General features: G+C 39.3%; 1 protein-coding gene across 7 annotated transcripts in view; it reads left to right on the top strand.

The window, feature by feature from the left end:
- Spata48 (spermatogenesis associated 48) overlaps positions 1–22,279 on the top strand; it is a 51,449-nt gene that overhangs the window by 21,390 nt on the left and 7,780 nt on the right. For 4 of the 7 annotated variants that reach the window (NM_001347068.1, XM_006514822.4, NM_001382245.1 and 1 more), the window contains 5 exons: positions 2,538–2,614; positions 3,375–3,513; positions 5,088–5,155; positions 10,282–10,323; positions 11,268–11,375. In NM_001347068.1, the coding sequence (NP_001333997.1) occupies positions 2,538–2,614; positions 3,375–3,513; positions 5,088–5,155; positions 10,282–10,323; positions 11,268–11,375 (434 nt within the window). Of the gene's footprint in view, positions 1–2,537; positions 2,620–3,374; positions 3,514–4,132; positions 4,346–5,087; positions 5,156–10,281; positions 10,324–11,267; positions 11,376–22,279 lie in introns of those variants that run through there. The other 3 variants (XM_017314798.1, XM_006514826.1, NM_028669.1) reach the window with 3 other exon arrangements.

Here is a 22,279-nt window from a genome sequence, read left to right on the forward strand (position 1 = left end):
GACATAGTGGAAGATATTTTCATAAAAATGAAAAGACTGGAAATCTTAGCATAGAAAAAGAATGCATTTAAAGAAAAAGAACACATGTAAATTACATAACTAAAATCTTCAAAATCTTAAAAGACTCGTGGGCTTAATAACAAAAAGAGTGTAACCAGGAGAAATATTAACATTACAAAAATAAACGTTAAAGTTTATTTCAAACTTATATAAGTTATTTATTTTTATTTTAAACTATTTTAAACATCAAGTTTAAGGGAACATATTAAAAGAAGGGGAAATTAAAAATTAACAGAAAATATCATATACTGTGAGGACGCTTTGAAAGCCCTGCATACACTGAATAGAGTTGGGAATTTGTAAGAAAAGAGGAAAAAAGTGAAAAAAATCTGGAGAACTAATTTCTGAAATTTTATTAACTTTACCAAAAGACACACATTTGTAGTTGACGAGACTCACTGTGTTTTAGCCAGTTTCCATGACCTGCCTGTGCTGTTTAGCTATGGCATTTGTCTTCATGGTCAAAACTGGCATGAAGTGCTGAATCCTCCCATGTGCTGTGATGTAGTCTTCAGCCTCCATAGCTCAATTTCATGACAATTGTGACTAAATTGTGCTGTAACAATAAGATTATTTTTCTCAATCTATGGTCACTTGATGAACAATTTAATTCCATCCACAAAGTAAATTACCCTTTCCCAAGTTTAGAATATGGATATACTTGGGGACCCAGATTATTGAATATATTGAAATGTTAAATAAAGAACCTTCTGAGTAAAGAAAAAAGAAGAAAATAAATTCCCAATAGTTGTGCCTTATAAGAAACTAAATAATGAAAGATTTTTCCTTCTAGTGTATGTAAAAATCCAAACTTACTATTAAAAAATACATAACATTGCTCCAATAGTTTTTTAGATAGTATAGTCTCTAGAAAATTACAATGTGTGGTAAGGGTGTAAAATAAAAGTAAATGGATTACTACCTGGATTTTGTTTTAAAGCAGCAACAGCAAACAAAGAACAAGAAACAAAGACTGAGAACTTACATAAAATCCTACACCTGACTTCCATATGTTAATACTTACAATAAAATACAGAAATCATCAGAAGATAACTAAGCAACACACACTACACTATCTACAAGAGGCTAACTATAAATACAAGATGCAAACACCTTAAAAGTTAACCAGTTAAGACTGTTGACAGCTTACTCAAAGTATAGACAATCTGTAGCAGATCAAACTAAGTTCCAAGACAAAAATTGTTACAACATATAAAGACCCTGCTTGTGGTAGATTTGTCAAGAAAACATGAGGTTCAAAAGTGAAATGTCTAAGACATATGTAGCAAGAAATAACAAACCCCTAAAAGAAACATGGACAACTTCTGTGCCATTTAGATTGTGACACTACAGAGTTCTCTTATAATCAACAACCAGAGTATATATTTAGAGAAAAAATATTTCAAAATTGAACACTTTTCAAATGTTATTTGTGGGTCAAAGAGGAATTTTAAGAGAAATTGAAAGTATTTGAAACATGATAAGACATAATATATCTACTTGAGTACCATGCAATTAAGATTTTGCTAAGAAGAAAATTTAGCTTTACATGATTATATTATAAAAGAAGGAATTGATATGTTTCAATCTGAGGATATGAGAAAATGACAAATCAAACTAAATATATGAAAAATTAAAGCACATAAAGTTAAAAATCAATGAAATGCAGAATTTATATACAGGATAATTATTTTAAATTTTAATTAAGTTTATTGGGGTTTTTTGAGACAGATATGTAGACCTTGGTAGCCTCAAACTTGCTGTGTGGCTGAGGCTGGTCTTTTATTCCAGATTCTCCTATCTCCAGGTCCTGAATGCTGGAATTATAAGCATGTGACCCCTGCCTAGGTTAAGAAAAAATTATAAAGTAAAGCATGGTTGACTACCTAAGTGTCCATCTACAAATGAATGGGTAAAGAAAAATGGATATATGTGCATACACTAGAACATTATTCAGCTATAAAATGTAGGTGTGCTATTTGCAACAGCATGAATAAATCCATAGAACCGTACACTAAGACAAACAAACTAGTCCGAAACCAGAAATATTTATATTCTTATATATGTGAAGAATCTAAGAAAGCTGTAAAAAGTGTATAGAGTAGAATAGGCATGCGGTAAGTATATAAAAAATGGAAGCTACTGATCAGAGTATACAATATGAAAATACAAACAAAAAGAGTATGGTCTAGAGACAGGATGCATATCATGGTAATCAGAGCTAACAGTCCTGTGTTATTCACTGGGATTTTAAGAAGAAACCAGATTTTAGTGTCTTTAACACACTTAAAGGGTAACTGTGGGTGGAGATGAGTGTGTTAAAGAAAATGAGTTAATTATTGAACCATATATACAGACACATAGTTTACATCATTATGTAAATCTTGAAGAATAAGGAAATTCAGAAAACAAGTGTATAAGAAATATAGTAACTCTGTTTATGCTTGGTATATCTTAACTTCTTTTTCCTGTTATAGGATGATAGTGAACCACTTGTCCAGCTAGACAAGAAATATAACATAAAGGATTCATTTTACAAATCCTCGACACAGAAGTAAGGTGTTTTTTCCAATGAAAACATTAAAGTATATTTAACAAGAATAAGATAACAGAGATTCCATGCTGGCTACAGCCTGTCTCCCCTCATGCCCTGAATGATGCAGATATGCTCCATACTTCAATTTCATTTTTCATTAAAATTGAAGGATCCATGTAATGTGAGCACCAGTAGACTGGAGTCTTAGCAATGTGCTTATTAGATGTATATGATGTCGTTATGAATTATATTGGCCATCTACAGCTAAACATGGAGAGTGATTTGTACAACCACTAGACTCTGTTGGAGAAAACTCAGTTTTCATTTGCAAGCAGTTATCAACTGGAGATAGCTTCTGGGTTAAGGTTGGGTACTTGTGTCCACTTCCTCTCCCTACCCAGCCCAGGCCCATGCAAGTCTCTGTAAGTTCTTGTGTGTCAGTCTGTCTGTGTCTAGATGGCTTTATTTCCTTGATGTCCTGAACCCCTTCTGGATTTTATAATCTTTCTCCTTCCTCTCTCCAAGGGTTTCATAAACCCTAAGGAGAAGCATTTTATGGGGACATCCCATTTAGGACTGATTGTTCCAAAGCTGGAAATAACCTGGGTGATTGGAATTGGAGGATAGGAGGGAAAATGAAGGTTGCCTACCTGATCCCCTGTTCCAAAATGCATTTTCAAAGACATAACATTTATAAACTGGATAGTCTTCCTACCCTGCTGTGAATATGTACTTTATATATTGCTTATTAAGTATGTCTATATTTAATAATTCTCAGAGCTTATGAAGATGTTCCTTGGGACAAGATGCTACCACCAAAACTTGACCCAGAAGAAACAACCGTGGAAAAAGCTGCCGACCACATCTCACAGTGTTTTTCACTGAAAAGATATGAAAGACTACCAGCCATAACCCAGGTTAGTGAGCATTCCTGACCATGGTGCCTACTTCTTGCTATGACTGCAACTCAACTCAAACTCAAGTCACCGTGATATTCTATTGTTAGAATTAAATATGAAAGTGATATGATCATAAGTCATTGGAAACTGTAAACATTCCTCATTGTCCATACTGAAAATGTTGACTATTTAATGATTTCTCCCTCAAAGCCATTTGTAGTGGCTATAAATTTTGAAAATTACAGAAGGATGTTAAATAATGGAGACACAAAGGAGTCATTCTTTCGGGTAATCTATGCTGAGCATACTTCTGGAAATGGGATCTAGAACTTAGCTGTCCAAGCAGAACAGGAAGATTTGTAAGTTGTAGCCTGTTGTCTAACGTCACCAATTATGTGATAGCCTAGTACACAGAGCCCTCAGAGAGATGGCCATTGATTCCACTGCTGACTATTAAAAAGACGTTGTCATGTGAACTATTGGTTCTGAATCCTTACTGTATCTGGAGCACCTTCTCTAGACTATGGATCTGTCTATGCCATCTCTCTGACGACCTCCATCTTTTTTCAGAACATGGAACCCAAGCCACTTGATTATTCTGTCATTTGCCTGTTCTGTGTTACCTTCCATTTCCAGTGAACTCTCAGTGCCCAGTTTGACCGTGCTCTCTGCAGAGTCCTGCGGTGGCCCCATCACTTTAACAGCTCTGTGCCAGGATGAGCCTCAAACACTCATAACACCCTGACTTTTGTCCTCTCAATACTGCCTCAGATGCCTTCCTTCATGCTTGCAAAGCACTTTCTGTTTCCTGTTTCCTTGTCCCCTTTTGCTCAGTGTCACAGCTCACAGTGTAAGTCTGGATCAGCTGTTGGATGGTTTCTCATAATGAAGTCTCTGAGAATATAAAATTCACAATATAAAGAGGGAAGCCAACCACATTCTAAGGAGATCCTGAGCCCCCAATTAGGAAGCCCTTATTCCCCTGTAAAATTTCTTCCACTTTCAGAAAGAAAGAAATAATGAGAGGAAAAAACATAGTTTTATATAAACACTCAAACATCTGTTAACTAGAAGTGAAAATCAGTTAAAGGACAAAAAAATGTATAGACTTCATTTTTTTTTAAGATTCTTCAATTACTTCACAGGAATTTTGCACCACATAAAAGTTGGCCATTTCACTTGTGTTGAATGATTTGAATATCTTAAGTCCTTCCCACGGAAGATGCTTTTTCTAACTCAGGCTCTGTGCAAAGCTGTAAAAGGGAAGGCGGAAAAGTGTCTCAGAGGGAAAGTATCTGTCATGAAACTGAAGTTAAACATTTCACATAGGAAAGCCATGTCACCTGGAAAAGGGGGACATGGGGCACATCCCAGCTTAAGGACACGGGGTAGAAGTTTGAGCAAAGAGCCAGGACCCACACAGAATGCAAAGCCATACTCCACCCCGAGTTGCCAGGACACTTGGAAAGGACTTTCCCAGAGTTTAGGCTCCGCTATGATGTGAAGCACCTGGTAAGGACACCAAAGTTTGAATCTATGAAATTACAATAATATCATTAAATAGTTCTTGTTTATTTCAACAATGTCTTTAGATGGTCGGAGGACTTTGGGACAGATTTCAGACAAGATTGTTCTCAGCGCCAGCCAAACCAATCAATTTGTAAGTTTGACTTCTAATGTTGTCTTTGCTGTCTCTTCCCTCACCACCAAAATCCCAGTGTCCCCACTGAGGGCACAAGTGAGGCCTGACTTTAGATGAAGAATGTCCCAGAGACCTTCATCCAACAGTCATGGGGCCTAGAGGAGGATCCAAATCCCATTTCGGCTACTCCACAACTGGCCTCTCTTTACCCTCCAAACTGAAACTGTTAAATGTGTGTTTTAAAATTGTGAGTACTGTATAAACAAATAGACAGTTTCAATGTTGTGGCACTCCATGGGCTTAATATAAAGGGAATTTGAAATGGCATATTTGATAAACTTTCATATCACATATTTGTGTTGTTGTCATGCTTAAAGTGGTGGCTTTATTATTGATGTTTTCTTCTGTGTACAATTCCATACATTGAATATAAAAATCTTTGTGATTTTGTTTTCAAAAAAAAAAGTCACTGTTTTGTTTTCCTTTATAGATGATACGAGTCTGGTTATGATCTCTCTTAAGTAATTCAATCTTAATATTTTATACTAAAATAACATGTAGATAAAAATGTGATATATTTTTGGATCTCCTCCCTCTATTGGGAAAAAATTACAACACAAAGGAAATGCCTGAGGCTCTTCATCAGCCCCTCTGCCTCCTTCCAGAAGCATTGTTATGGATTTGATAGTCCACATTTTCATGTATTATTTCATCCCTTTATAGTCTACTGTTACTAACCCAACGTACACCATTAAATTCCTTTTATAAACTCGGTATGTATGGTATCTTGCCCATTTTTATACCATGTAACATTGTATCCACCGTCATGCTCATAACAGTCACTTCTAGGCTCTCTGGGTCTGTGGATGTTTGTTTTTGTCTGTAGGATAGAATTTGGTTGAACAGTTATACCACAGTTCACTCGCCTATCCATATCATGCTTCTTACTTAAATTTCAGTTGAAACAACATCCATGTACTTTCACATACCCAACTATAAAAATATTTCTGGATCATTTGATACATACCATATTATGTCTTCATACTGTCTGGGTTGAAAGGGGTGCCATCCTTTTCTAGTTATTTTCATATTCTTCTTCAAATGAACTGAACCAATGGACTCTCCCACCAGCAATGCTTCCTATTACACACTGGGGACGATGTTTAGAATTTTCCCAATTAAAACTAATTTTTCATTACAAATGTGAATTTATACTTTATTAGAATTGCAGAGTATATATTGGGCAGCAGGTGTGGGGGAATAAAGGGGGTGAGAGAAAAACCACGTCCCGCCAGAGTTCTGGTGCTCTGGGCAGGCAGACATGGAGGACTGCCGCACGCTTTACACGTGGCCCGGGTGGGTGCCTGGCTGTAGGAAGCCACAGACCCCAGCCCCCGGCAGGTGGACAAGGGGCAGTTTGAGGTCTCTGGGCCTCACTGAGGCCAGAGATAACAGGTTCTCAGTCTCTGGCATCCCAGATGCCACTGGACACTGCAGAAGAGCTGAGAACAAAGTGGGGGCTCAGGAGGCGGCTCAGTCATCCCTGAAGAGGAGAGGTCAGGGAGAGATGGGGCTCTGGGTGATTCTCACTCTGCGAGAGTCCTTGGTCCAGTCCATGGCTGGAGCTCAGGAAGGCCTTCCAGGGGAAGGTTAGAGCGGCTCTTTAGGGGGAAACCTATTCCATTGTTTAAATATGAGCAGAGATGGTCTCTGGTTTTAGAGCTTTATTGTAGAAAGGCAGGGAGAAAAAGAGAAGGTAAAAGAAAGAGAGGGGCCAGCCATGGCCACATGGATAGAATGGGGAAGGAAGGGAGAGAAGGAGAGCTAGAGATTGAGAGTAAGAAAGGTGAGAGCTTAAGAGAGCGAGGAGGTGCCAAACAGCTCCTTTTATAGTGGGCTGGGCTACCTTGTTGTTGCCAGGTAACTGTGGGGAGGAGCATGCCTGACTATTGTCAGGCAACTGTGGGTGGAGTCTAGCTGGAATGCCTGGAGCTTGCGGCTTTGTCTGCATGACTCATAATCACAGAATCATGGAGTTGGGGGCTCTGTGGTGTCAGGCACCTGTCTCTGGGAAAATGGCTCACTGTTCCGTCCCTTGGAGAGTTTTCTACTGGGTCTCTGGAGCAAGTCTCGCTCAACCAAAACGGGCTGCCTTTCATGGTCCCACAAGTACATATACCTAATTGCTGATAATCACTGTTGTAAATGTATATGTCACTTAGATTTTCATAGCTACACCTCCCCCTTTCGTATATTCTGTCTGTTGTGCTGATGGTTTGTTTGCTTTCTGCATCCTCAGTGTAAAAATATTTATGTTTAAAAATCTGGATAGAGATCCTTTACAGAAAGCTGAAAAGATAGCGTATTAGGTAAAAATAGGCAGTTGCCACTAAATCTATTGCTTGAGTGCATGTGGTTTCTGCAGTCTACACGATGGAAGGAGAAAACTGATCGTTCAAAAGGCTGCCTTCTAATCTTTACAAATATGACAATGCCTGTGTAGCACCCAAACACACACGCAGACATACACACACACACACACACACACACACGTAAGCATACAAGCAATACAGTGAATATATGAATGCATAAATGTAATAAAATAAAATTTTTTTTATTAATAGTACATATGGAAGTGTCTCTGTCTCACCCATGATTTCTCTATTAGAATGCTTTTTGCAGAAATGAAGCATTGGTTTCTTTATTTTTGTTTGTTTTTAAGTATTAGTTTCTAATGCAACTCACAATTCATCAGTAAAGACTTTACTATTTTGTGTGTTTTAATATAAGCTCGTCCCTTATCTGTGAAGTATTTTATGTTAAAGTATTTTATAGGAATGAAGGAAAGGAAGAAGGTATCTGACAGCATCTGGGGGAGCCATCTTGGTTCCCAGACTCCGCTGAGAGTAGTCTGCACTCCCTTATATTCATAGCAGCCTTATTTATAATAGCCAGAAGCTGGAAAGAACCTAGATGCCCCTCAACAGAGGAATGGATACAGAAAATGTGGTACATTTACACAATAGAGTACTACTCAGCTGTTAAAAAGAATGAATTTATGAAATTCCTAGGCAAATGGATGGACCTGGAGGGCATTATCCTGAGTGAGGTAACCCAATCACAAAAGAACCCACATGATATGTACTCACTGATAAGTGGATATTAGCCCAGAAATTTAGAATACCCAAGATATAAGATACAATTTGCAAAACACATGAAACTCAAGAAGAATGAAGACCTTTGCCCCTTCTTAGAATTGGGAACAAAACACCCATGGAAGGAGTTACAGAGACAAAGTTTGGAACTGAGACGAAAGGATGGACCATCTAGAGACTGCCATACCCAGGGATCCATCCCATAATCAGCCTCCAAACCCTGACACCATTGCATACACTAGCAAGATTTTGCTGAAAGAACCCAGATATAGCTGTCTCTTGTGAGGCTATGCTGGGGCCTAGCAAACACAGAAGTAGATGCTCACAGTCAGCTATTGGATGGATCACAGGGCCCCCTGTGGAGGTGCTAGAGAAAATACCCAAGGAGTAAAGGGGTCTGCAACCCTAAATAGGTAGAACAACAATATGAACTAACCAGTACCCCTCTCCCCCAGCTCGGGTCTCTAGCTGCATATGTATCAGAAGATGGCCTAGTCAGCCATCAGTGGAAAGAGAGGCCCATTGGTCTTGCAAACTTTCTATGCTCAGTACAGGGGAACTCCAGAGCCAAGAAGTGGGAGTGGGTGAGTAGGGGAGTCGGGGGGAGGGGGCTTGAGGGATTTTTGGGATAGCACTGGAAATGTAAATGAAGAAAATACCTAATTAAAATTAAATTAAAAAAATTTTTAAAAGAAGGTATCTTTGCTTCCTGCATTCCTATAAAACACTTTATTTGATTTTACATGCATCTCTCTAAATAACTTGGTGCTCACATTCTCTTAGGGTATCAGTCAGAAATCCAGTCCATCGCCATAATTAAGAAGTTCTCATTCATTTGCATGAGTAGTTTATTCGGTAGTCAAATGGATGGTGTGCAGTCTGATGCGTGCTGAGTCACAACAGGCATCTTTAATGACCAGAGGTTATGAGAGGCAACGTCACAAAACTGTGCTTTCCAACAAATACTGGGGCCAGCTATGCAGAACAGTGTGAGTCAAGCAGGCGCCATCAGGGGAGAGTGCACAACCCAGGAGTCGATTACTGTACATATTGCTCCTGTTACTGAGGAAAATACGAAGTCGTGTGATTGAAATGGAAGAAATAGTCTCCCAAAGGAATGAGTCTTCTGGTTGTCTATTCAACACCAAGTAGTCAGCCCTGAAATCATAGAAGTAACACTAAACAAACTCAGCACGTTACATTGATGGATTTAGGGGAAAGAGAGTAAATGGCAAATAAAAAATGGCCATGATTTTGAGAGCAGGAGAGGTAATCTGAGAGGACTTGGAGGGAGGAAATGTGTTGGGGAAATGATGTAATCATATTTTAATTTAAAAAGTGTTAAATAAAACTTTAAATGTGCATTTTATTAAGCCACATCTAAACATAATATTTGCATTTATTAAATTAGAATTATTAAATCATTTATGTATGTTATATATGATATATAATAAATGTATTAATAAATTATTTATAATTATTACCAAAATATCTTATCAAATGTATAACACCTCAACATAGATTTTAGTATTAAAATTAAAGGATAGTTTGTATAAGATTAAAACACTAAAGAAAAAAGTAAGCTTTGCATTACATTGCAAAGTAGAATTGTTGATAATGCCACTCAAGTACTTAAATAAATAAAATATATGATTGAGTTTTTATTTTGTTCTGCTAATCTCCCACTCATAATCTTCCTGACTCAGCCCCCAGTGCTAGAATTATGGTCCTGTCCCAAGCAAGGAACTCAGCTCATATGAATCATTCATGAATGAGTGTTCATGAAATGCTTGGATGTTGATCAAAATATGTTACTTGCATCTTTTTTACTGAGGTTCTTATTTGCTGTATTTTTAGGGGGCTTGGGGTGACAAGTGAGGTCAATTTCTGTATCTCTGAGGGCCTTTCAATTTGAGAATTGTTATTGTAATTTGATAATTGTTTAAAATATCAATAACTCAATTGCCCTTTTTTTTTTCTTTTTCTAAGTGTGAGTCCAAGTACTAGGAGTAAATACATTCCTCTGTATACGTAAGTGACCTTTCTTGTTGCTTTAAAATATGCTGTATTTAAGTCCAATTGTAGAAGACTGTGTGTTCAGACCACTCTTAACACATGTGTTCTAATATCCTCCAGTGTGCTTCTGGTACAGTGCCTGTTTGATACTGGAAGTGTTATCAAAAATTTATTAGAGGTTTTGATTAAATTATAAAGTGAGGAGTGACACATTTTCTGTTTTACTCAATGGGATGTTTTATGAAAGAAAATATCTTTATTGCTCCTACTCATGCTGTTGGTCAGAAACAACAAGTAACTGGTAAAACCAAGCTCAAGGAAGGAAGATCGCTCCCTTCCCTACCATCACTCAGGCTCTGTGGAGGGCAGAAGTGCATTGTTAATCTTCAGCCATTTCCCCATTTTGTTCTTAGTTTGAAGGATCACCTTGAAATAAAGGAGGTGAGAGGACATGGGGGAGGAGCCCACACTTTGATCAGAACTTCCTCATCCTTACTGTTCTTCAATGGGGCTGACTGGTATTTTATCCTAATCACCAGAAACCCTTGCTACTTGACCTGCTGATGTACTCAGACTTTTAACATTCTCTGAGAGCTCATCACTGTGACCCAGGGTCCGGACACCTGCCTAGGGTATGCCCACACAGGAGCCTTACTGTCTCCAGCAGATACCAACACCAACCTACCCACCCCCTATGTCCTGGCTTCTACCTTGTGTCTTGAACAGCAGAAGCCCAGCCTCTGAACTCTGAGACCCTGCGCTCCCTCCTTATCAACTCGCTGACCTCAGCGTAGAGGACTCGCATTCAGAGGACAAAAAGCCCTCCCTCCCTTTCTTGTATCTCATTCCAGTTGTCATCTGACATCATATTTTCCTTCTTGTGCTTTTGATCAACAAATCTAACATTCCTTATTTGCTTTGTTCGACTAATCTAAGTCCTTTGCTTTTCCCTTCAACAGTGGTCATGTGCAGAGCACAGACGCTGACAATGTGGACAATCCCTACGGAGATATCAAGTCTGTGGCCAGTCCTAGGCACTCTAAACTTCAGTATACAAACTCAAGCCGGTAAGTGCCATTCTCACCTATCACTAAGGATGAAATTTCCTGATGGAGTTACAAATGAAAGGAAAAGAAGTCACCTAGCTTGTTATTAACCAAAACTTACAAAGAAAGATGTGAATTTCCTGAAAGAAATAGTCACCTATATGAAATGACAGTTTGGGGGCTCACCTGGGGTTCCTTGAGTAAGTCACTTTATCCCTGTGACATCAGTGTCTCCATCTGAGTCACTGTCACAAAGTGCTTGTGTCACAAAATGCCACCAGGGACAGAGAGCATTCATAAAGGGCCTTGGCTGACCAACAGGTCATCAGTCCTTGGATTTTATAACCATCAGTTCTGAGAATCTCACTTTATATGGTGTCCTTATATATTAACCTAAGTCCTATATATGTTAAATGGGCATAAAATGGCAGAAATGACAGGTACGTCTGCCTTAACCACAAACGAAAATTCACTGAACAACTCTTTAAATAAAATTTAAGACAACTCAAAATCAAACATTCTGAAGCTGAAGAGAAGGCTCAGTCCTTAAGGGAGCTTTCTACTCTTGTAGAGGACCCAGGTTTAGTTCCCAAGAAGGTCAGGCACTCACAACCACTTGCTACTCCAGCTCCAGAGGACTGGAGTTCCTCTTCTGGGCTCCAGCACCCACATGCATGTGGTGAACAGACACAGGCACTTGTATAAATAAAAATAAATCTTGTTTAAAAAACTCAAACCACCTAGCCGTACATCCTAAAGTTATACTAAGTTATATTTCCATGCTAAGAATGATGCTACAAAACTACTAAAAGTCTTTCATAATTGAATCATAATATTTCCATGAAATCTGAAACCCCTGTCTATATAGTAAGTCATGCAGTTTAAGCAGACACAGTCTGCAGTCTGAGCCTGCATGCTTCAGTAATTGGCGTTGCATGGCCAGATGGTATGAGCAGGGCAAAGGACTCATGGTGTGTGCTTAGAACCAAGGCAGCCGTCAAACAAAATGATAACACACAGGTCACACTGCCTGAACTACCTCAGGTTATTACAAGTTGATCATGAATCAGTTTGGGGTGATTCTGCATTCAGAAAAGTATTACCAAATTTTTATGATGCCCACATTCAGTTATATGGCATGATGCACAGTCTGAGAAACTGTGCCATAGAATGTATAGACTCAGACAGACCTTCTTTGTCCTAAGATTGCATAAACCCATCCTAAGTCATTCTCACTTGGCAACACACAATGCTATGGGACTGGAACTGTTCCTGTCTGGGATCCTGCACCTGACTCATGGTTCCATGCTGCACCCTAGCAACGTAACAGAGAACTGGATCTCATAGAGTTAGCCAGGGAAAAGACCTGCATTCAAACTCAAGGCACGCTTTCTACTGAATACATACCACTTTTGCACCATTATGGTGAGTCAGAAAACAAGCTAGACTACTGCACATCCCTCTATAGTAGATGTTATAAAATGTTTTCCTTGTTATGTTAGTTTCTTCCTATTGTAACCTTAGTAACTTCTTATTGTAACCTTAGTTACTTTCCTTTGTTACCTTAGTTACTTTTCTATTGTTACCTTAGAGACTTTCCTTTGTTGCCTTATTTCCTATTGTTACCTTAGAAACTTCCCTTTGTTGCCTTAGTTACTTTCCTATTGTTACCTTAGTTACTTTCCTATTGTTACCTTAGTTACTTTCCTATTGTTACCTTAGTCACTTTCCTATTGATAAATTAGTTACTTTCCTATTGCTGCAATAGAAATACCATGGCCAAGGCATCTTGCAGTAGGAAGGGTTTATTTATGAGTGGATCTTATCTGGGAGGAAGCAGCTGGAACAGCAACCTGAGAGCTCACCAACCAACCAAACAAACAAACAAACAAACAAGGAAAGGCAAGAGCAATGGAACTGGTGCAAGGCTTTGAAACCTCAGAGCCTGGCTTACATGATGTACTTCCTTCAGAAAAGTCATACCTCCTAAACTGCCCAAAGAGTGCCACAGACTGGGGACCAAATATTAAAACTCCCTAGACTATGATGGGGACATCATGTTCAGCCTCCACAACTGTTTATGGCTGTTGTACCCCGGAGCTCTTGTCTCTAGCTGCATATGTATCAGAAGATGGCCTAGCCGGCCATCAGTGGAAAGAGAGGCCCATTGGACATGCAAACTTTATATGCCTCAGTACAGGGGAACACCAGGGCCAAAAAGTGGGAGTGGGTGGGTAGGGGAGTGGGGGGGAGGAGGGTATGGGGGACTTTTGGGATAGCATTGGAAATGTAAATGAGGAAAATACCTAATAAAAGTATTAGAAAATGTATATAGCGTATACATACAGGCTCAGAGCTTTGCTTTAGGGTCAGAGGATTTGGGTCCAAAGACCTGCAGATATTGAAACTTGAAGATGCTCAAATCCATATATAAAATGCTTTAATATTTGGCAAAACATACTGTGTGCATCCTCCCTAGATTTCTTGTGATAGCTAGTACACTGTACATGCATCTAAGTAGCTGTCATACTACATTGTTTAGACACAAGGACAAGAAATGGTCATTTTGAGGGGCACATTTTTAAAGTTATGTTGTTTATTCAGTTATCTGAAACAGTGGTTGTATTATCTTTCTTCCATGCTACAGAGTTGTCAAATGTTAGAGAAATTCTCACATTGGTTTCTGTGATTGACAGCTCTTACCAAGGACTTCATATAGTCATGGCATAAATTGTTGCAACTAGCTGAATGTTAATTAATTTTATCTTTTAAAAGATGTTATGCCCACAAACAGAAGTAGAGAAATTTCTTATTGGATCACCTTCTGCTATATTCTGTTGTTAAATATTTGGTTTTTTAAAATCTCCTGTATTTTGTTTATTTCTATTATTAATTTAACCTAATTCCTTTTTCCTCTCTGTCAGGCTATAAAATATCCTTCAAAATTAACTTTAGCTTTAGTACATTTATATAAATTGTTTTATCGAGGAATTTAATTAAGCATGTCTGTCTAGGGCTGGAAGAGCTAAGAGCTGTCCTAATATAGATATAAAATAGAAAAGAATTTGCCTCCAACAAGCTAAAACTCTTGGTGGACAGACGATTTCACACACACACACACACACACACACACACACACACACACACACAACTGACTTTGCTTTTTGACCCATGACTGTGGAGATGTCATTTTTACATGTAGCACTCCAAAGGCTGATGACACCTACCACCATTTGTCAAGTCTGAGGGAGCCAGTGTAAAATTCTCCCATAAATTCTGCAAGGAAGTCATTACTATTTAAACAATAATTCTTTTAAAAAATTGAAAGGAGAAAGCCAACCTTAAAGTGTTCACCAAGCATAAGATTTTGGTAATGTTTCTTTTTATTCAAGTATATACTTAAACTTTGAAATGTTTTGTGAGACAACCTTGCTTTTGAAATCAAACTTTCCTTGGAGTCATTCTTAAAAGAGGCTGAAACGAAAATAAGAGGCATTTAATTTTTTTTTAAATGTAAAAACAGGGCATTTCTTTGAAGAACTTGGGAGAGTGCCTTTTACCTTATCTTGCTGAAGCTTGTGTTTTCATAGACAACTGACATTTAGCTGTGTTTCTCCGATATGAGCGCTAGAGGGCGTCCCAGGTTGCAAAGTTTCTTCTCGTGATTGATTTTCTGGTTTTTAACAGAATCATAACCTTTTAACACAACAAATGTTGCCCATTTTTATCATGAAGTGTTTATGGATGCTGTGACACACAGTGTCGTTCTTAATACACTCAACTGCGAAGTAAATGCCTGTGTGTGTGTCCACACCGACCTCGCGAAATAGATTTCTAGTGAACTCTTCTGAACTCCTTGTGCCCCGGGAACCTCGCCATCTCCTTCCATGCTCCAAATGAGAAGCCCCGCATCTGGCTTTGTGCTGATCTCCTGCTTGCCCACTTGGTAGTTGTACTACCTACAGATAGGTCTCAAATTAAATGTTATGTATTTTGTACAATATCACACTGGGCTAACAAAATTATAGAATTTATAAAATATGTCTTCATCTCAATAAAGTCTCAAATACGGAAATTCAAATTTTTATTTTGTACCAAGTAGGGGAAAACAAATAAACAAACAAACAAATGTCCTATTCAAATGCAAGCATGACTTTCTTTGAAGTTTCCCAGCTTAAAGGAACTTCTTACCTAAATGTACCCTGTGATATTCTTTAGGGTCTGGAAGATTGATGCTTAATCATGACCTTACATTTACCAAAATGCTGTCCTTCAGCAACACAAAACATTACCCAGTAGATTTACAGTGTCCTGATCAACACCCCACGCCCCTACCCCACCCTCACCCCCACCCCTAGCAGGGCATTATCTTTCAAACTTCCTTCAGGTGATTCCTTCCTTCCTTCCTTCCTTCCTTCCTTCCTTCCTTCCTTCCTTCCTTCCTTCTCCTTTCTCTTCCTCCTCCCTCTTCTTTTCCTAGTTATCAGGTCATCTGGACTACATTGGTGAAGAACACTTCAACAGTTTAAAATGTAATTCATTATTTCTGTTGTAGAATTGAATTTGATCATAATAAGAATTGAGTGCAGAAAACAATAGCAAACACAAACTCTCCCATGAGAACATAACTGCTATTAGACTCACCTTTCCCGCTTGTCATATGCCCTTCTCACTCTTGCTGATATATGCCCCAGGGAGCACCCACTGCTGTGATATGCCCCAGGGAGCACCCACTGCTGTGATATGCCCCAGGGAGCACCCACTGCTGTGATATGCCCCAGGGAGCACCCACTGCTGTGATATGCCCCAGGGAGCACCCACTGCTGTGATATGCCCCAGGGAGCACCCACTGCTGTGATATGCCCCAGGGAGCACCCACTGCTGTGATATGCCACAAGGAGCACCCATTGCTGTGATATGCCCCAGGGAGCAAGCACTACCTCTGCATTGCAGCATGATTGTGAAATAGACTTTCCTAAACACCATTTCTGTTCTTTCAAATGTAGTGTACTTGAGGGATTTAAATTCATATATAAATTATTTCCTTTCTCTTTTTGCTATTATACATAATCCCCTCAAATATTTTTACATATGTCTTTCATGATTTAAAACTATTTCCTTAATGGAGATTCCTTTCTAATAGATTACAAGGTGAAAATTTAGCAGCATTCTCAAACCAGTTGTTTAGTCATTTTCCAGAGCTGATACAACTATCCCATGTTTGTGCTCACCTCTAGTATTAGCATAGCTCACCTTCTAACATCTACATATCCTGATGGAACAGTAATCCAAGTATTTTTAAAGTATAGGAAGTAAACTGTCTCTTTGGTTTTTAACACCAGTGTTGGAGATTTGATGATCCTTTATCTATGTGTCTATGAAGTCTGTGATATATGTCATGGTGTGTCTATATTCACACACAGAGTTTGCATGAATGTAAGATTTATAAATAAACACTGATCGTTTTCTCCACAATTCATTGAATGGTTGCATAATATTCCTCTAAGACACTACACCAAGTTTATATAAGTAACTTCTCACTAAAGCATTTTCCTGTTATAACCAATGAAGGAAAAATAACTTCTGCATTATATATTTTCTTTACAATTATGCCTACATACATATATAACACATCCATACAAACAGAATCATGACATGTTTTCTCATTATAAATGACAGTTTCTTAATTTTGGCACTTGTGGAAGATCCATTATCTAGATGTAACCTGAAACAAGCCATTTGGGGCTCCTCATGTCATTTTCTCTGACCTCAGCCTCCTTGTCTGCAGAACGGGAACAGAACTGGTTTCTGCACTTCTGGCTTGCTCACACTATTTTGAAAAATAAAGGAGGCATTCAAAGTTAGGGAACTTATAGCTTGAGAGTAGGTTGGGGACCAAGAGAATCCAACCTATTCATAAGGTAGAACAGGAATTCAGAATAGCTTGAGTGACATTTCTTTTCAATGCCTTTCCTGGGCATGAATGATAGTCAGGAACTTCTTTAAATTATTTAATTAATCCCCATTTCTAATCTGAATCAAACAGGAAATTAAGGTAAGGATCACTTTTGCTTCAGTCTGACTTTGCCTCTTTACACAAGAGATGGCCTAGATGTTTGCCGAGGCTGAACCCAAGGCCTGTTCCTTTAGGGATTGCTCCATGTCCCTGTGTCTACACCTCAGCCACAGCCAGGAGTGGTCAGGACAGAGAGTCAGACTTGAATGAAAAGTACCAGCAGGCCTGTGCACACTTAGTGCCCAGGAGCAACCTGTCCTATCTCTGACCTAAGAGAAGAAGAGCTACCCAGTGTCTTTTCTTTCCCATTAGAGTGGAAATGGAGGCAAAAGCTCATGGCACCTGCCCTAGAAGGATGTGGCCCTTTTTTCCCAGAGAAAGGTGAGGATGGCCTGTGAGCGAGGTACAGGTCCAGGTCATAGACCACTACCCCATCACAACTAAGACTACCATCTGTTACAGAAGGTCACAGTCTTACAACTGCCTCTGCTTTCTCAATGTGGGGATGTCTGTGAGGACATATCAGCCAATCAAGACGATTGTTCAACATAGATGCCCAACCAGCATCCGGAGAACATCTGGGTGACAAACGGTGATCTCCAGCAGCTAAGTGGAATTCTCTCAGCCTTAAAGAACTCACCCCACAGCCCAGGCTAAGACTGGCTGTTATTAGCTGTCCCCAGTGTGAGCCTGTTGCTTCTCCTTGCCTCTAGACACTTTGGCCCTCCCAGAGCTCTTTCACAACTACTCTCTCCTTTATTTTCCAAAATAGTATGAGCAAGCCAGAAGTGCAGAAACCAGTTCTGTTCCCGTTCTGCAAACAAGGAGGCTGAGGTCAGAGAAAATGACATGAGGAGCCCCAAATGGCTTGTTTCAGGAGCAGTGAGGTTACGTCTAGATAATGGACCTTCTGACCGTGTGGCAGATGCCTGTCCTTAACACATGGACTACAGTGCTGTGTGCATCCTGCATGTAGCTGGCTCTTGGGATTCATCCTTGTGTAAAGGAAAAGCCTTGAGCCGTATTATCCCTTTCTTTCCTTGTAAATGCAAGGTGAAAAGTGTAGAAGACAGAAAAAAAAAACATATCCATGGGATGATGATAATAGCAACAAAATTACCAACTCCTAAGAATGGTTGGAACACCTATCTTAAGGCATTTCAGAAAATTCATCTCATCACAAAGCAGTGAATGGGAACATCAGATTCATCACAATTCTAAATACATTCTCTTTATCCCTCTTTCCTTGCCTCTCTGTTGGTCTTATCCTTCATTTCATCCTCAGAGCCCATCCTTCTCTCATCCACTTTCCCTAAGTGGCCTCTCCTCCCCCCTCCACATTGGAATTCCTCTTGTTGATTCTGCATATGACCACAATGCCATGGTCCACAGTCTTCCTTAGCCGTGCTACATGGCTCCAGGCCTTTCAAGGAAGGTGCAGTGACCCTGGATTATGGTACAGTAAAGATGAAGATGGCTCAGAAAGTTTCTTGAACTGGATGTGTGGAACTGGAAAGACGGCTCTGTGCCTAAAACATGTGCTGCTCTTCCAAAGGACCTGAGTTCATTTCCCAGCACCTACATTAGGCAGCTCACAACTGTCTGTATCTCCAACTTCAGGGGATCCAGTGCTGCCTTCTGGCCTCTGTGAGCACTACACTCACATAAACATGCAAAGACATTAAATATTAAAAAAAATCTTTTGGATGAATGAGAATGGATGGATGGATGGATGGGGCAGAGCTCTTAAGCCAAACCATTCAATCAACAATTTTACTTATTTTCTCTGGGCTTTTTATACCTTCTTAGACAAAAAGTTCTTTAGAAAATTACCTCAGAGATAAGAATTTCACATAAAATGAGAGTTACAGAAGGATGCTGATATTAAGTGCAAAGCAGTGTTTCACTCTATATGTTCATTACAAGTTCAGAACAATAGTTTTTACATGGCCTTGCCTTATCCTAGTGCACACCGGTGGCTATATCCTTGAACCTAAATGTATTTCCTCGAACAGAAATTTGTCCCAGGTCTATTTCTTGATAGAAAAAAATTTTAACTTAATTTAACTTAAACTTAAACCTTTTAGAAAAATAAAAATGTAAGATGTACTGGACATGTCTCACATTTGGAAGCCCAGAGTTCAAGAGACTCATGCAGAAATATTGCTAGCAGCCTGGGCGACATAGTAAGTTTCAGGCAGGAAAAAAAAAAAAGACAGATTTCAGTTGGTCTCACTGCTTAGAGAGGCCCTAGAGTTAAAATTAAACATTTCATTGGCTGCCTTCTTTCCTTGCCACCATGGTCTTTGCCCACTTAGGTTCTTTAGGCTTCCACATGTTTATTTCTTCAGATGGGTTGGCTGAGTGTGTAGCTCAGCAGCAGAGAATATTTTTAGCATGAATAGCATCCTAGGTTTAGTCCCCAGTACCACAGGGGGATAACATACATGTGTTTACATCCTCCTCCTGGCTCAGCTGAGAGCCCTCCATGATCTTTTATGTGCAGTCCACTGCATGAGCTCTGAATCCCAGGCTGGGAAATGGTCTTACTGCTTGAAGTTTCCTTGGCTAAAAGCATATTATGTAGACTTTGCCTTTATTCTTTCCTGTAATGCATGCACATGATACAATATAAGGTATAGGATTATACAGAAAATTGCCTAAGTTATATGCATCATTTTAAAAAGGATTTGTTGTACACAATGAGTATTTGGTCTGTACTATACTGGGATACCTGTGTATGTGGCTAAATCTTTAACCATTTATTCTACACACCACATAACTTTTCCTATACTGTATGTAGACTATATTTTCCTCATTTTCTATTTTATTTTAAGTAAATTTATTTACTTTTAAGTAATTTAATTATACTTTAAATTATATTTTCCTTATTTTCTTAACCTGTAAGTATAGACCATGCATGTATAGAATTATGATGAATTAGATTTGATATGTCACAACTAGAAGCCCAACACTCAGGAGGCTTATGCAGGAAAATTGCTAATATTGCTGATTAATTTTCTGAAATAATTTAAATTTTTTTTACTTTGTTATACTTTATGGAGATGAAATAATCAATTATCAACTTAGCTAACAAAATATACAAACAAAACTAAACCAAGACTTCTGAAGTAATTGGAGCCCCAAAGATGGGGTCAAGGCCAGGAAGCTAGAAGCAAAGATAAAAACAAATGGAGAATCTGTGCAAAGGAGGTGCTGGTTCTGGCCTTTTCCCACGAGGACAGCTAGAGTTCTCTAAATGTGCAGCAAATATCAAGGTCTGTTCCATTGTCTCCATACTTTTCCTGGCTTCCTTTCCTACAGGTGAAAAACATCCCTCCCAGAAGCAGCTTGTGTGCCCCAGATAGTCATCTTTAAATCTATGTACCTCTATATACACTTATAAATGCACGTAAGGTTGCATTTAGATGGCAAATCCATACATATGCTTATATCACACAAGGGCAAAAATGCTCTCTTGTGATGTCTCTGTAGGCCAGGGTTAAGGGAAATATATTTAGCATGAGCATGGGTGAGAACTTTCATATTCAAATATTTTAGCACTTTATTATGCAGCTGAATTCATCCGCAGCCTAAGCAGTTACTAGCTATCATTACGTCATCATTATTAGAGAAGATGAACCATAGAACAACCTTTATGCAATGTAACATAGATGCCAGTCAAGGTCAGTAAATTGTCTACAAGCCTCAGAGGCACACAGAGTCCTGTGGGTTTTAAATGAAGCCCCTCTCGTGATTGACACCTTGCTCATATCCACCTCTCAGGCATCTTAGCTGCCCATCTGAGGACTACGACTTCAGAAGTACTTTACTTCTGCAGGTGTTTCAAAGGCAGTGGAAAAAACCTGTCACCCAGATGGAGGGGATTTCCTTGGTAACATGCATGGAAGCTTCAAAGAATGCTTGGGGGAAGAGACACACACACATCAGTAGTTTGACCTCATTTTTGGTACCTCTCCACCTTACAGCTACACTTTAAGAAACTCCCAAGAAATCCCAAGGGACACTGCCCAGAACTTGGCAGCTCCTATTCAATCATACAGGCCCTTCCAACTGAGTTTACAACGACGTCTCCCTCATCCCATCCGAGAACCTTTGAGAAATGATAGCTAGCAAGGCAAGCGTCCCAGGCCCTGTCATTCCTGATTTAGTCAGAGTAGTGGGATCTGGTACATAGATCACCATCTTTTAAACAGCCAAGGACTTCAGTGTGTAGAGCAATTTGCAAGTCTTTGTAGCTGTGTGCGCTAGATACATTTTGTATTCTCCAACTATGAGGCTTCCAGTTTGTAAATATTTTATTTTTTAAATTGTCCTGTCTCTATCTTTTCAACTGCAGTTGGCTGGACTGGGGCCCAGAGAGCTTTCCTGAAGGTTGATGGCACCCCACAGGCAGTGAGAGGGTAGACAGGCTTGCAGAAGGAGGCCTCTCAGTCCTCTCAGTGTGGGGCCTTGGTTTTTGCTGTTCCTTTTTCTAGCCTCAGAAATCATGTCAATTCATACCATTTATTCTGACCTGTAACTCTTGAAGTGATTTTGCCTTGTTTTTAAGTGTGGAGTTATACCCAATGTGATTAGCTTTCAGCCAGTAGGCTACCACCAAGAGCCATAAAATGGCACACTCAAGACAGCTGTGAGCTTTATTGTAGCAACTTCCCGCTTGCTACATAATTTTCCCATAACATTCTGATACTAACACAGAATCAACCTAGGAAAAATCACCAAGAAATTACAGGGTGAGCTATAGTCACTCCACAAGGCCTTTAGGTTATATCACTATCTGATATCATGGCTGAGGAAACAATGGGCCAGGAGTCTAACCAGACACCAGATCCCAGGGCTGATGACAGGAATCACTTGGCCTCTGTCTTTACCCTGACACCAGAAC

The sequence above is a fragment of the Mus musculus genome, chromosome 11, assembly GCF_000001635.26.
Source record: "Mus musculus strain C57BL/6J chromosome 11, GRCm38.p6 C57BL/6J".
Lineage (NCBI taxonomy): Eukaryota > Metazoa > Chordata > Mammalia > Rodentia > Muridae > Mus > Mus musculus.